At 41.4% G+C, this 13,871-nt stretch overlaps 1 protein-coding gene across 5 annotated transcripts in view; it reads left to right on the plus strand.

Moving 5' to 3' along the window:
• ZNF385B (zinc finger protein 385B) overlaps positions 1-13,871 on the plus strand; it is an 849,407-nt gene that overhangs the window by 668,185 nt on the left and 167,351 nt on the right. The window contains exon 5 of one of the 5 annotated variants that reach the window (XM_073633755.1): positions 10,084-11,149. The exons of the other annotated variants lie outside the window; for them this stretch is intronic. Within the exon in view, the coding sequence (XP_073489856.1) occupies positions 10,084-10,719 (636 nt within the window). The 3' untranslated portion in view covers positions 10,720-11,149. Of the gene's footprint in view, positions 1-10,083; positions 11,150-13,871 lie in introns of those variants that run through there. 5 annotated transcript variants of the gene reach the window in all.

Here is a 13,871-nt window from a genome sequence, read left to right on the forward strand (position 1 = left end):
ATCAAGGGGCCATACACAGACACAATGCCTAGGCCATAGGGTAAGACCTTACACAAGCAGCAAAAGGGTGAACATGGTGTTTGTTCCTGGCATTCCTGGAGTGATTTCTATTTCTGATTGGGTATGACTACTTGGATCAACGCTGATGGGCAAAGAATTTTCTTTGTTTTCATTGTATTGTCATTGCCATTGGCTGCAAGCGCTGATCAGATGGCGATCAACAGCTGCTGGTTTTCCAGTATGTTCGAATGTACACAGGTTTCTGTTGAACAGGCCGATTCCAGCCGTTATTCAGCCTATGTGTACCAGGCTTAAGTTTGTGTTGATATGCTGTTGTCATTCCTGTCAATATTTCTCAACCAAATGCATTACAGTACAGAGTGATACTTGTTTCTTTCTAGACCAGCTGTAAGTTGGAAACTATCACTGACTCATTTGAACGTTAAGGTTCAGTTTAATCAACATGTCACACTAGTGATTTTGCTGGTAACAGCATCATCTCTATAGCAACAGAATTGCTAATGCCCCATACACATGAGCAAATTTTCCGTTGGAAAAAACTTGGATGGTTTTTCCGATGGAATTCCACTCAAGCTTGCCTTGCATACACACGGTCACACAAAAGTTCTCTGAACTTTCGACCGTCAAGAACGCAGTGACGTACAGCACTACGACGAGCCAAGAAAATGAAGTTCAATGCTTCCGAGCATGCGTCGAATTGTTTCCGAGCATGCATAGGAATTTTGCGCATCGTAATTTGTACAGAAGATCGCATTTTCCCGACCAAAAAATAGAGAACATGCTCTCAATCTTTTGCTGGCAGGAATTTCACCAGCAAAAGACCGATGGAGCGCACACACGGTCGCATATTCCGACAAAAAGCTCTCATCTGAGATTTGCTGGCAGAATTTCCGATCGTGTGTATGCAGCATAAGAGTCACCTAACCTCCTATGGCATCAATCTCTTACTTTCTGACTTAACAAGGTGTCTCTCTACCACTGAACCCCCAGATGCTAGAGATAACAACTGAGATTCTGCTACAATTCAAATAGTGAAAAAGCAATATCCATATGGAAGTTGTAGTTGCCTTTCAGTATTTCTGCCCCTAGTAAGGTGTCACTAACAGCGGAATAACCAGTGTGACACCCCCCTTACGACCACATTGCTGACGGTCATCTCTATCGGTAAATAACTGGATTATTTTTGGTTTCTGTAGAGTTATTTTATATTGGGCAAAAGATGCTTCAGATATACAAATTAGCAGTCATTTTTGTCTGCCTTTCATATTTCTGACATATTTTCTGCTTCTATAGGATAATTTCATCATAAAAGCCTTTATGATGAATAATATACTTTGGTACTAGAACATTTCACAGACAATACATATATGTCAAATAATTCCACAGTAGCGCACTAAATTAATCTACAAAACTCCTAAATATTAACATTGTGAAATGATCAACATAAAACACCCATATCTAATGAGAAGTGTCCATATGGCATATCCAAAAAATATATATGCTCCAACATATGAAAATCAATATGGCAATACAGTCCAACTTAAAGTGATGAAAAAATAGTGAAACAAAATCTCGTTGATCCACCAAAATCCTTTACCAAAGTGATATGTGCCAGTTCCACTCCCTTAAGAATAACGCTCACCAGATGCTGTTGCCATTCACTCTCATGTCTGGCAAATATCGCCTTATTAGATGCTTGTACACGCCAATCTCCATCCAGATTAATAAAGACAATCTCCACATGTGGGGATAGAATTTGAGACAGAGCCTCCAATAGTGTAAAAACACCTTAAGGTAATCGGTTTATTAAAAGTAAAGCACTTACATCATAAAAGATTCAAAATCACCTTGTTAAAATTCCAAACATGCCAGGTGACTCAGTGTTACGATCTCCTCATAGCTTCCTTCGTGCACATGGAGTCACCGTCTCAGCGTTGCCGTGTAGCCACGTCCCGACATGTTTCGTCACTTCGGACTTTGTCACAGCCCCGCAACACTGAGTTACCTGGCATGTTTGGAATTTTAACAAGGTGATTTTGAATCTTTTATGATGTAAGTGCATTACTTTTAATAAACCGATTGAGCTTTATTCTTAAGGGAATGGAATTGGCACACATAACTTTGGTGAAGGATTTTGGTGGATCAACAAGATTTTGTTTCACAATTTTTTCATCACTTTAAGTTGGACTGTATTACCATATTGATTTGCATATGTTGGAGCATATATATTTTTTGGATATGCCATATGGACACTTTTCATTATCTATGGGTGTAATACATATATGTCAGCCTTTGTTTGTCTGTCAATTCAGTTAATGATGAACTCTAGGCAAACAGCCAACCATACTATTAAAATACACCTTTCATCTTCAACCTCATCCATTCAGAAATGGGGGTACACATTTGCAGATCTCCTAAACCAGTTTTATTCCATAAACTACCTCCTGAGGTCTGAAAGAGCACTAAATGGTAGATTCTGTACATAACTTTAGCAGTCAGGATAACTACTGGGAAATCATGGAGGCAGTCTGTGGTACTGCTTGAATACGTCAAACGCAAGTTTAACTCGATTATGGTTAACAATAAACGTGCCTGTTCCCTCCAAAACAACACCAAGAAATTTGACAAAACGTGGGCTCCATGTATAAGATATCTATCAACTAGTGAATCCTGGGATGTTTCTACTCACTTTCTTTGCCAATACAAGGCGCTCTTTCCCTTTTCTTCTCTTTACTTGTTTTTTTACGCTGTGCTCTCACATATCCTGAATAGGCTGATGAAGCTCCCCTTTTTATTCCCGATATGGATGCTTATTTTGCCTACTCTGAACCACATTAGGAAGGAAATCTCCCACTATTTACACTAGTATGATTAATACTGGTTCCTGTGCTTATAAACCCACCTAAAATCTATGACAAGGGAAATGTACACCTTGTGGAAAATGCGTCCTACATTTTTGTATTTATATACTGGTTTAAATCTTATATTTTTTTATATATTATTATATTGCTGTGGATCACACATGTTCTGTTTTTGTCAATAAGGGGAAATAAAAGCAGGAGAAGCGCCTCTATGTGTAGTATCCTGAAAACATTTATTAACGCACTAAAAAAGGGGCCACTCACATTAGTATAAGGCTCATTATCCTGGTGGACATCAGCTGACCAAGAGAGCCCAGGGTCTGCAGGCAGGCAGGCTGACACAAGCCGTGATACAGGAGTGGAAAAGTGGAGAAAATGACCGCCATTCTTTTCCTGTATGACAGCTTTTATTTTTTTTTATTTCCCTGTTTGGCATATAGAGTTGGCTTCTACTCTCAGATGAGCTTGCCCTAAGTGGATCTCTATCACAAAATGGACTTTTTAAAGACTACAGCTTGCTATATATATATGGACTTTTTACTGACTATTCTTTGATTCTTTTATGTTGAGGCTGTCATTCACTCCAGTGCGCCTACAGTACCTCTCCTGCTGTTTTTGTACTTGAGAGATTTTGCACTTTCATTTTTAATCTCTGAGTAATCAAAAAAAAAAAATTGATATCTAAAATACACCTTAAAAAGTTGTTTTACTCGCAAAAGGATTATCATTTCTGTCCATCCAGTCCCAAGATACAGACCACTATATTAAAACAGCAGAGCCAGGTTGCAACCTGACTTTTCTCTTCTGCAGTCCAGCAATACACCCTTGTTCCTTACCTGCCCCAACTTAGGAGTGGACAGTAAGGGCACAGCTTCAGAACAGTAATTATTCATGCATCTGTTGACTCAGCTCTCTCTGCTCCTATCAGCATGTTACTTGCCAACTCATATGCACTGCAGCACAACTGGCAGGCCCTTAGTACTGCTCCTCCTGTCCCAGTCAGGGTGCTGCTTTGCAGGAGATTGCAAGAGGATGATTCCAAGTTAAAGCTGAATTCCCAGGAAAAGAGAAATGTTCCCTTTCAGTGGGACTGCAAGGGTTAATTGTCCAGGCACACCTACCCCATCCAGACCACAGTGATTCTGTGCTCAGTGATCTATGGAGAGTTCTGTGCTCAGGCATGAATTGCGCTCACACTGAAGCAAACTATTCCAGACCACAAGTGAACCGTGCCCAGGACCACCTCTTCCAAGTGGTCCCGGGCAAGGTATGCTTAACCATTCTCAAGCATGGTTTGGAGCACTCACACTACACAAACACTGGACCAAAGTGGAGGAACCGTATGGTTAAAACTGCCAGTGTGATTGCACCCTCATTTACCCAGCATCTTCTTCCTTTTGCTCTGGCGGTCAGAGCTCCTCTGTCATCAAGTACAGTGCAGAGCCCATAGTCCTGCACTGAACATGAGGACATTGAGGGAAAACCACTGCTAGAGCATAGGGGAGTGAAAGAGAGTGCTGGCTACTATATTAATGTAGAACCGAGGGGTAAGTAAAACTGTTAAAGTTTAAATGCATTGAACTCTTGTAGTGCGGGGGCACCACTACAAAAGAGCCTTTCCCCCATCGCTGAACACCTAAATGCTTCTTTTTTTTTTTTTTTTATTGATCTGCTTGGAGTTCAGTTTTAAATGACAAATAAAGGGCTGTGGTTTCTCTCCCTACAAAATTTAAAGTATTTGTTTTATATAAATTTGATGTAAGTACTTTACATATACAGCAATTACAAGGTGGCATAAAGTACCACTTTGTACTTGGGAAACTTGTATAATTTTGTATGTGCACAATAATTATTTTTCCAGCTCCAGTGTAATAAAATGCCACTACATGAAAACAATCAAGTTCCATCCTTACTTGGTATTGCGACTATGTTCAGACTGTTGTGTCAAAGACTGTAGTGTTTGGCAAGTGGAGTAGATGCATTAGGCCTGGTTTATCAGCTGTTTATACTAATGCCAGTTTATAGGCGCGTCCCAGTGACTATGCCAATATTTATCCTGTCAGCTCTACCAAATGACCTTAGATCTAATAAGGATTATTCTTAATGGGATAAGGAATCTGTGTTTCCATTGTCACAGATACTCCACGACCATGCATGTAAAATTCCATTTAAAACACCATTTGTTTTGCCAGTTGAAAAAAAAGCAGAACATTGTAATGAAAGGTAGAAAGTACAGTTTTGTACCTATTGATTGTAATGCATATTAGTAATTTGATGTTTTGACATGCAGCCAAGCGTCTTCCTGTCTGCATGTTATGTGTATTAGCTTTCGGATGAGAGCATGCTAGATTAAAAGATGTTTTAGGCTTCAGACATCCTTAATTAAATCTAATTTACATAATGATATATTTACCTCAAGAAGAGTAAGAACCAACATGAATTTCAGTGATTTCCCCCAAAGACCATTTTTACCTTTTCATCTATCACCCTCAATCTTTAGGCCATACAGTTCCATTCAATGAGTACTTGACATTTTTGACCAGAGGTCATTGATGCCCAGGTGTCCAAACCAAATTTAGCAGTCTTGTTTCACTTGTTAATTACTTTATGGCTAATTTGCCTGTCTAAAAAAATTTTAAATTTTTTTAGAGCATAAAGGGGTTTAATTTGGTTTACTGTTTAATAAATGACATGCTCTAATTTTTTTGAACATAGTTACATAGGGGGTTATTTACGAAAGGCAAATCCACTTTGCACTACAAGTGCACTTGGAAGTGCAGTCACCGCAGATCTGAGGAGAAGATCTGAAATGAGGGGAAGCTCTGCTGATTTTATCTTCCAATCATGTGCAAGCTAAAATGCTGTTTTTTATTTTCCTTGTATGTCCCCCTCAGATCTACAGCGACTGCACTTGAAAGTGCACTTTCAAGTGCACTTGTAGTGTAAAGTGGATTTGCCTTTCATAAATAATCCCCATAGTTACATAGTAGGCGAGGTTGAAAAAAGACACAAGTCCATCAAGTCCAACCTATGTGTGTGATTATATGTCAGTATTACATTGTACATCCCTGTACGTTGTGGTCCTTCAGGTGATTATCTAATAGTTTTTTGAAATTATCAATGCTCCCTGCTGAAACCACTGCCTGTGGAAGAGAATTCCACATCCTAACCGCTCTTATGCCCCGTACACACGGTCGGACTTTGTTCGGACATTCCGACAACAAAATCCTAGGATTTTTTCAGACGGATGTTGGCTCAAACTTGTTTTGCCTACACACGGTCGCACAAAGTTGTCGGAATTTCCGATCGACAACCACGCGGTCACGTACACCACGTACGACGAGACTAGAAAAGGCCGGTTCAGAACCAAGCGCGGCACCCTTTGGGCTCCTTTTGCTAATCTCGTGTTAGTAAAAGTTTGGTGAGAGACGATTCGCGCTTTTTCAGACTCGTGGCTTTCAGATCGTTTTCTGCCGTTCAGTTTGTGCTTGTGGGTTTGTATCTGCTCTTCAGTGCGTGCAGTCAGTTCGTATCTGAGTTTTCTGTGTGATCTTGCCCGCTCGTTGCTGTTTTTCAGGTCGCTCTTCACAGGCCTTGCTGTTCTTCAGTGCGTTCTGTTACTTCGTTCTGAGCAGCCGACCGTTTTCTAGCCATGTTTCGTATGCGTACTCCTCGTAGAGTTCTTGCTGTGCGGGGGCTTGGTGTTGGGGTCCTGACCTTGACACAAGTCCAGTCCAGGGTGGGGAGGAGTTCATGGACCAAGAATTGGTTGCTTCAGCGTGACCAGTTCTCTCATATGCCTTTGCTCCGTGAGATCCGTGAGAATAATCCTGATGATTTCAGGAACTTTCTCAGGATGACGGACCCCGTATTTCACCGTCTGTTGGCTTCGCTGACCCCCTATATCAGCAGGCAGGATACCTGCATGAGGCAAGCCATCACACCGGAGCAGAGGTTGGTCGCTACCTTGCGGTATTTGGCCACAGGGAGAAGCCTGCAGGACCTCAAGTTTTCGACAGGCATCTCCCCCCAGGCTCTTCTTTGTGGACATTTACTGCTTGTGTTTGTTTGAGCTGACACAGACAGAAATGTGTGGAGTCCAGAAAATGTCGTGATTGTGTAACCTTATACAAAGCACTGTTGGCTGTTATTTACTAAATGCAAAGACACTTTTCACTACAAGTGCTCTTGCAACTGCACTGAAACTGCACTTGTAGTGCAAAGAGGATTTGCCCTTAGGAAATTACCCCCATTTTCTCAGAAAACAACAATTACATCACCCCAAAAGTGTTGTAGCGTTGAGACAATAATCCACACATTCTTGATGAGCAATCTTTTTAATACCTGCACAATCACATGTGCATTTACCAAAGGTTTTTCTGACAAACCAACATGTTTGTTGTATAACAATTTTTGTGGTGGCATTATCCAAAATCAAAATGTGCATTTTAGAGAAAACAGGCCTGTGTAAAACCCACAAGAAAGACACAAATCTTGATCTTACAAAGTTCACATTTGGTAGAACTTGAAGGCAATATCAGACATGAGTATTTAGGAACTGTGTTTGATATAGCGTTCAGATGGGGGGAAATCACCCCAGGAAAAGCCAAATTTGGAAGATGCACACAAATTTCACAATGTCAACATGTGCTATCTGCCATCACGGGGGATCAAGGGACGTGTTTTGGGGGAGAAAGCCCTTCCTCACCGCTACTTTATTATTGAGGAAGGGGTTGCACCCCCAAAACGCGTCCATTGATCTCCCGTGATGGCAGATAGCACATGTTGACACACTGTGTGCATCCTCCAAATTTGGCTTTTGGAAAAATCACAAAAACATTTCGCACATTGTACCAGACAAAAGAAGAAAGTGATTTGGAGGGGCTTTAATCTCGCCCCAAAACATCAATGATGTTTTTATATTTTGGAATAACATCATTGATGTTTTGCTTGATGATTTCCAATTGTAAATTACACCCCATGATCTCCCCGATCACGATCTGGGCACTTTCTGATGTGAAAGGATCTTCATCCACAACCTCACGATCACCTAAAAAGAGAGGAACCCAAAATAAATTAGGTCTAAAAAAAATGCCGCCATCCATCTCTTATCTGAGCCTGTGGTCGCAGACACTCACCTGTTGTGGTGACTAGTTCCACCACGTCTTCTTCCTCCTGCTCAGATTGTCTTGGGGGGATTTCCCCTTCTTCCAGAGGGGGGGGTCTCTGGTCTCCTCGGATGAGGGGTGTCCTCCGAGTCTTTTCTCCCCTATGTAAAACAAAAATGGTATAATTAGCACACAGATATTTGATGGCAGAACTATAAAGATGAAACATTGCTTGGAAGTGGGGTACAATTATCTATTTTAGCTGAGTTCCAAGATGTAGCATTTTTAGTGTCCTTTGTCAATCTGCGATACTTTACCTGTTTAGTACAAGCTTCACTGATGTAGCCCCCCCCTATAGTATACACTGGAGCACCTGTGTGGCCCCCCTAATAAAAATGGTGTTCTGGGGTCCCACACTAGTGCTCCAGTGTCCAGATGTGAAAACAGCTGCTCAGTGTCCTCTCCTTACACAGAATCTAGTTTGCATTTCATTCTAGTAACAAAGCCATCTACACAACCCAATTCTTTGAAGACAAGTATAGGGCCTCAAAATGGTGGCCAAATGCATATGGCCTAAACAATGGTATTTTATAGTCCGAAATAAAAATGTGTGATCCGAACGAATAATGTGCCCATGAACATGAAAGTTGCCATTTTAAACTGTACAACAGTTCCTAAAAGCACATGGAGCAGCACGAACGTAATAAACACAAGAACAATAGGAACACAGCACAACTACTTACTTTTTTGCAGCACTCTCCGGATCTTTCTGTACTGCTCATGTTCTCGTAATTTCAGGTCCGACCACCGCTTCCTGAGCTGATCTTTCGATCGTCGTACCCTGAATTTCCGGTGCAGACTCCTGACCACTTTCGCCATGATCTTGGCCTTTCGGACATTGGGGTTGGGGTAAGGCCCATACTTTCCATCATAGTCGGCCTTCTTCAGGATGTCCACCATCTCCAACATCTCCCCAAAGGACATATTTGAGTCCTTTAATCTCCTTCTGGATTGGGACGTTTCAGGCTCCGGCCTTTCCTCCTCCTCCTCCTCGTTGCTGTACTTAGCACGATCCTGCTGTCTATCCGCCATGTGCTCTTCCTCCACTGCGCCGAACGAAAAGGGGCGGGGAATAGAATAGAAAGAACGTCAGGGGCGGGCGGAGTTATACGCATGCGCAGTGTGTATAAATCGTAACGCGCGCGTCTTACGTACAATCTGTGAGCGGAGGAAGGAGCATCGGAGACGCCGATCGTGCTAACGAAGGTAGGATCTAAACTTGGGCCTATACTGCTTCGAAATTGAAGCCTATATTGTAACAAGATTAGGGGAGTTTGGCCTGACATTAGGGTTTGTCTTGTGTTGTGTTTTGCAGAGAAAATGGATGGGTTCAACGACCACAATTTCCTGCCCCTGTTCATAGACAAGTACAGGGAGCTGCCCTATCTGTGGCAGGTGAGACACCCCCACTATAATCACAAACAGAAGAGGCAGGCAGCGCTGGAGAAACTGCTGGAGTTGGTGAAGCCGGTGGTCCCCACAGCAACCATCCCTTATTTAAAAGCTAAAATTGGTGGCCTGAGGAGCACTTATCTTAGGGAGCGCAAGAAGGTCACGGATTCCCAGAGATCCGGAGCTGCAGCAGATGACGTTTATGTCCCCAGACTGTGGTACTATGAGACTGCGATTTCTGTCAGACCACACTGAAGTCAGGGAATCCCTCTCTACTCTTCCTTCCACTCTTCCTTCCATCCCAGCTGAGGCTTCTGATGTCCAACCTGGGCCTTCCAGCCGGGAAGAAGTGGAGGAGCCCAGCTGGAGTCAGGTATAGCATTCTTCTACAGATTTCTGGGCAATAAAGAAATGATGTTTACTAGATGTTATTATTGATCATTAATTGCTGATTAAAAAAAGTGTTTTACATATCAATAGACAGTAGTGGGCACCCAAAATTGGGACAAGAATGAAAAATGCTGGGCTCAGAAGGATAGCCTCTTATATTTGTTAACATTCAATTTGCAGCAGTCAGGAGGTGAAAATTGTGTGTGATTGATGTAAAAAAAACTAAAACTATGTCCCTTTTTCATACACAGGAAGACCTCAGCCAGGAGGAGGCTGTGGAATGTGGCAGTCAGGAGGAGGCGGGGATTAGTGTCAGCCAGGAGGAGGCGGGGATTAGTGGCAGCCAGGAGGAGGCGGGGCTAAGTGTCAGCCAAGAGAAGCCTGGGACAAGTCGCAGCCTGACTGAGTCTCAGGTTCCTCCCCTCCACCTGCCATACAAAAGGGCCAGGAAGGCCACTCCCAGTCCTGTGCAGGATTCAGCATACAGGCTGATCCAGGAGGCTTCTGCGTCCCTCAGAGCCTTCCCCAGTCCTGAAGAGGCCTTTGCCTGCATGGCTGCCACCAAATTGCAGGAGGGCCAAAGCAAGATCTCTGAGGACCTGATTTATAAAGTGCTACGTAAGGGGGAGAGTGGGGAACTGACACACAAGACGGATGTCATTGAGATCGACGATGCTCCTCCTCCTCCTCCTCCTGCTGCCACAACTCCACCACCACAGCCAAAGGCTGGAAGGAAGCGTGGAAGGAAGACCAAAGAGCGATTGCCCTGGGTTCAGTCTGGTCTGACAGAAGATGCAGTCTCTCGTATGACCACAGCCTGGGGACACAGATGTCATCTGCTGCTTTCCGGATCTCTGGGACTTCTGGACCAGACTGCCCTCCCTTAGATATGGACTCCTCAGGCCACCAATTTTGCTTTTAAATAATTGATGTCTGCCCTGGGGGTCCAAGGCTTCGCCCACTTCTGCAGTTTCTCCAGTGTTGCCTCCCTCTTTGTTTATAGTTGTGACCCCTTAATAAAATATTTTTAGGTAAATTCTACTCTCCTGTGTGTGTTTTCATCCAAAAAGGACAGTTTGTTGGTGAGGATTCAGGTACATTTCTAAAAACATAAAATGTGAAATTAACAAGGGACAACAACACCAAACAATCTCCTACAGATTAAATAGAACAACATATCAATGGTGTTGTGGGAACTTGTCACAAAAAACACACAAACATTTTCGGGAGTACAAATCAAAATCACCAAAAAAAAAAATTAAAAAAGAGAAACACAAAAAAAGATTCTACATTAAAGTAAAAAAAATAAAAAAAATATGTTGGGGGGCAGGAGGCGGAGCCTAGCAGAGCAGACATGCATTGTTAGAGCTCCACACCGCTGAGGAGAGAAGAGAAGGACAAAGCGGAGCCTGCAGGCTCAAAAGGTATCCATTTGAACCTTTTTGCCCCAGGGAACAAACTGTGAAAGTTTGGGCAGGAAATATGGTACTGGGAGGAAGCCGTGGCAGAAATAAAAATCACCTCACAAAGAGCTCACAGGCACTCACTGCAGCTGAAGCAGCTCCAGTCACCTCACAAGATACAGCATCAGGGCGCTCTCACAGACAGAAAATGTCACAGCAAGACTCTCCATTTGAGTCAGATACAGAACAAATCCTCTCACAAACTTCTCCACAAGCCTCCTCAGTATCCCCAGTAATATTATTACAATTTGAAAAGATGCTTCATAAGGCTTTAAAACAAACCTCAGACCAAATAACAAAAAGCCTAACCAAAGAAATAAGAGAGCTGGGAAACCGCACCGCAGCCTTAGAAATAAAAATGGATGAAATTGAAATTACAACCCAAGAAAATATAACAGAATTGGAACAATTAAAAAAAGAGAATTTAATACTTCAAACTAAGCTCGAAGATTACAAAAATAGAGCCAGACGTTCAAACTTGCGCATAAGGGGAATACCTGAAACTGTGACAGACCTGCAATCTACTATTACTGCTCTATTACAAGAACTAAAGCCAGATATCCCTATTGAACGTTTAGAACTGGACAGAGTACACAGAGCCCTCACAGCCAAAAAGAAAGATGGACCCCCACGTGATATAATCACAAAATTTCATTATTACAGAACAAAAGAACAAATACTAATTGCTGCAAGAGAAAAAAAGGAACTTAATTTTCAAGGACACAATTATCAAATTTTTGCTGACCTATCCCAACTTACTATTACTAAAAGACGATCCATGAAACCCCAACTAATGGAACTGCAACGCCACAACATTATGTATCAATGGGGCTTCCCCTTTTCAGTCAGATTTAACTACCAAGGTACAATTTACAGAAGCAGATCAGCAGATGAACTACAACAAACCCTTTTAAAATTAAATCTGACAGAACCCACAAGCAGCAACACTCCCACACACAGAAGAATGGCATCATCTTCACCTTCAGGCAGCACCCAGAAAATTTCAGAACAAAATGGGAATCATCATTCTCACAAAAGAGGCCGTTATGCCACATCATCCATGGACCAAGAAGATTCAATGGACTGACATCCTAATTCCTGATATCTCTTCATTTATTATACTAAGAGATGGTTCTCTATAAAAAACCTATATTTATAACTGAATGTAACTGCATTCTGATAGTCACACACTGTGTGGTATCATGTTACATTCCAGTTATATTTCTTATTACTTCTGATTCATATAGCCTTAGAATATATAAGTGAAATAAGGAAATTCTTGTTCAGTTATATATTATCAAGTAATAACAATAGATTTATTACTTTTTAGGACAAATATATTCAATAATCCAGAAGTAATGGAAGCTTTTTCTTTCTTTTCTTAAAACAAATATATTATTACCTAACTAGTTCCTAGAATTATGTTTTTGTTTATTCTAATCTGAAGCAATACAACCTCTATTTTATGAGTTAACATATCTAAACAGTTACATATGAATAAAATATGTAATTGTTTACTCTAAAAGGGTTAAAATCCCAAAATAATTCAAACTATCTTCATCAATACCAAAGTTATTAACAGTACCTTTCTAACTGAATTATTTAGCCTAGGGCAAGACTAACCATATACAACCACCCTGGAATAAATAATTTCAACAAAAACTATATTCTGCACTCCAATTAATGAAACATCATTTTGATGTCTTTTGACATAGCACTTCTCTCCTGTAAGCGGAAGATCCGTGTACCCCCATTAGCCCTCCTCATTCTCCCAACCATATTATGTGGGAGTGTGACAAAGGCACTTATTCCCCTGAGAGAGATATTTATTCTCTTTCACGGGTAAATTGTGATTACTTGCAAAAAATAATTTATACAATGTATCTTCTAATCTCATATGTTTTTTGTTTACTCTTTACTCCAGAATTCACTGGTTTCTTTTCTATCTATTCATCTCTTCAGTCCACACAGGTTGATCTGCGCAGTCAGCTCTGCATAACAAAAAGTAAGTCAAAACTATTTGATCTATTGCCATGGCACCACTGAATATACTTTCCCTGAATGTTCAGGGAATAAATGTCCCTCAAAAAAGGACCAAAGCCTTCCGTACTTTCCATAACAAGAAGGCTCACATAGTATGCCTCCAAGAAACACACTTCACCAAAGATTCTACTCCAAAATATATTTCTCCTTTTTATCAACAAATTTACACGGCTTCTGCCTGTACCAAGCAAAGGGGAACTCTAATTGCATTTCACCGATCCACACCATTCACCTTATCATCAGAAATTAAAGACCCAGAAGGTAGATACCTGATACTCATGGGTTATATAATGGATACAGCAATCACGGTGATTTCCTACTACGCTCCTAACAAACAACCTACACCATTCCTCTCACATATATTACAAGTGATTAATACACACAAAATAGGAACAGTGATAATGTGTGGGGATTCGAACCAGGTCCTCCTCCCATTTCTAGATAAATCACCTTTTACACCATCCAAAATAACCTCTAGATTACCTTTTTCTCAACTTCTTTCCAAATACAATCTGGTAGATTCATGGAGAGAA

Source organism: Aquarana catesbeiana, linkage group LG06, assembly GCF_042186555.1.
Source record: "Aquarana catesbeiana isolate 2022-GZ linkage group LG06, ASM4218655v1, whole genome shotgun sequence".
Lineage (NCBI taxonomy): Eukaryota > Metazoa > Chordata > Amphibia > Anura > Ranidae > Aquarana > Aquarana catesbeiana.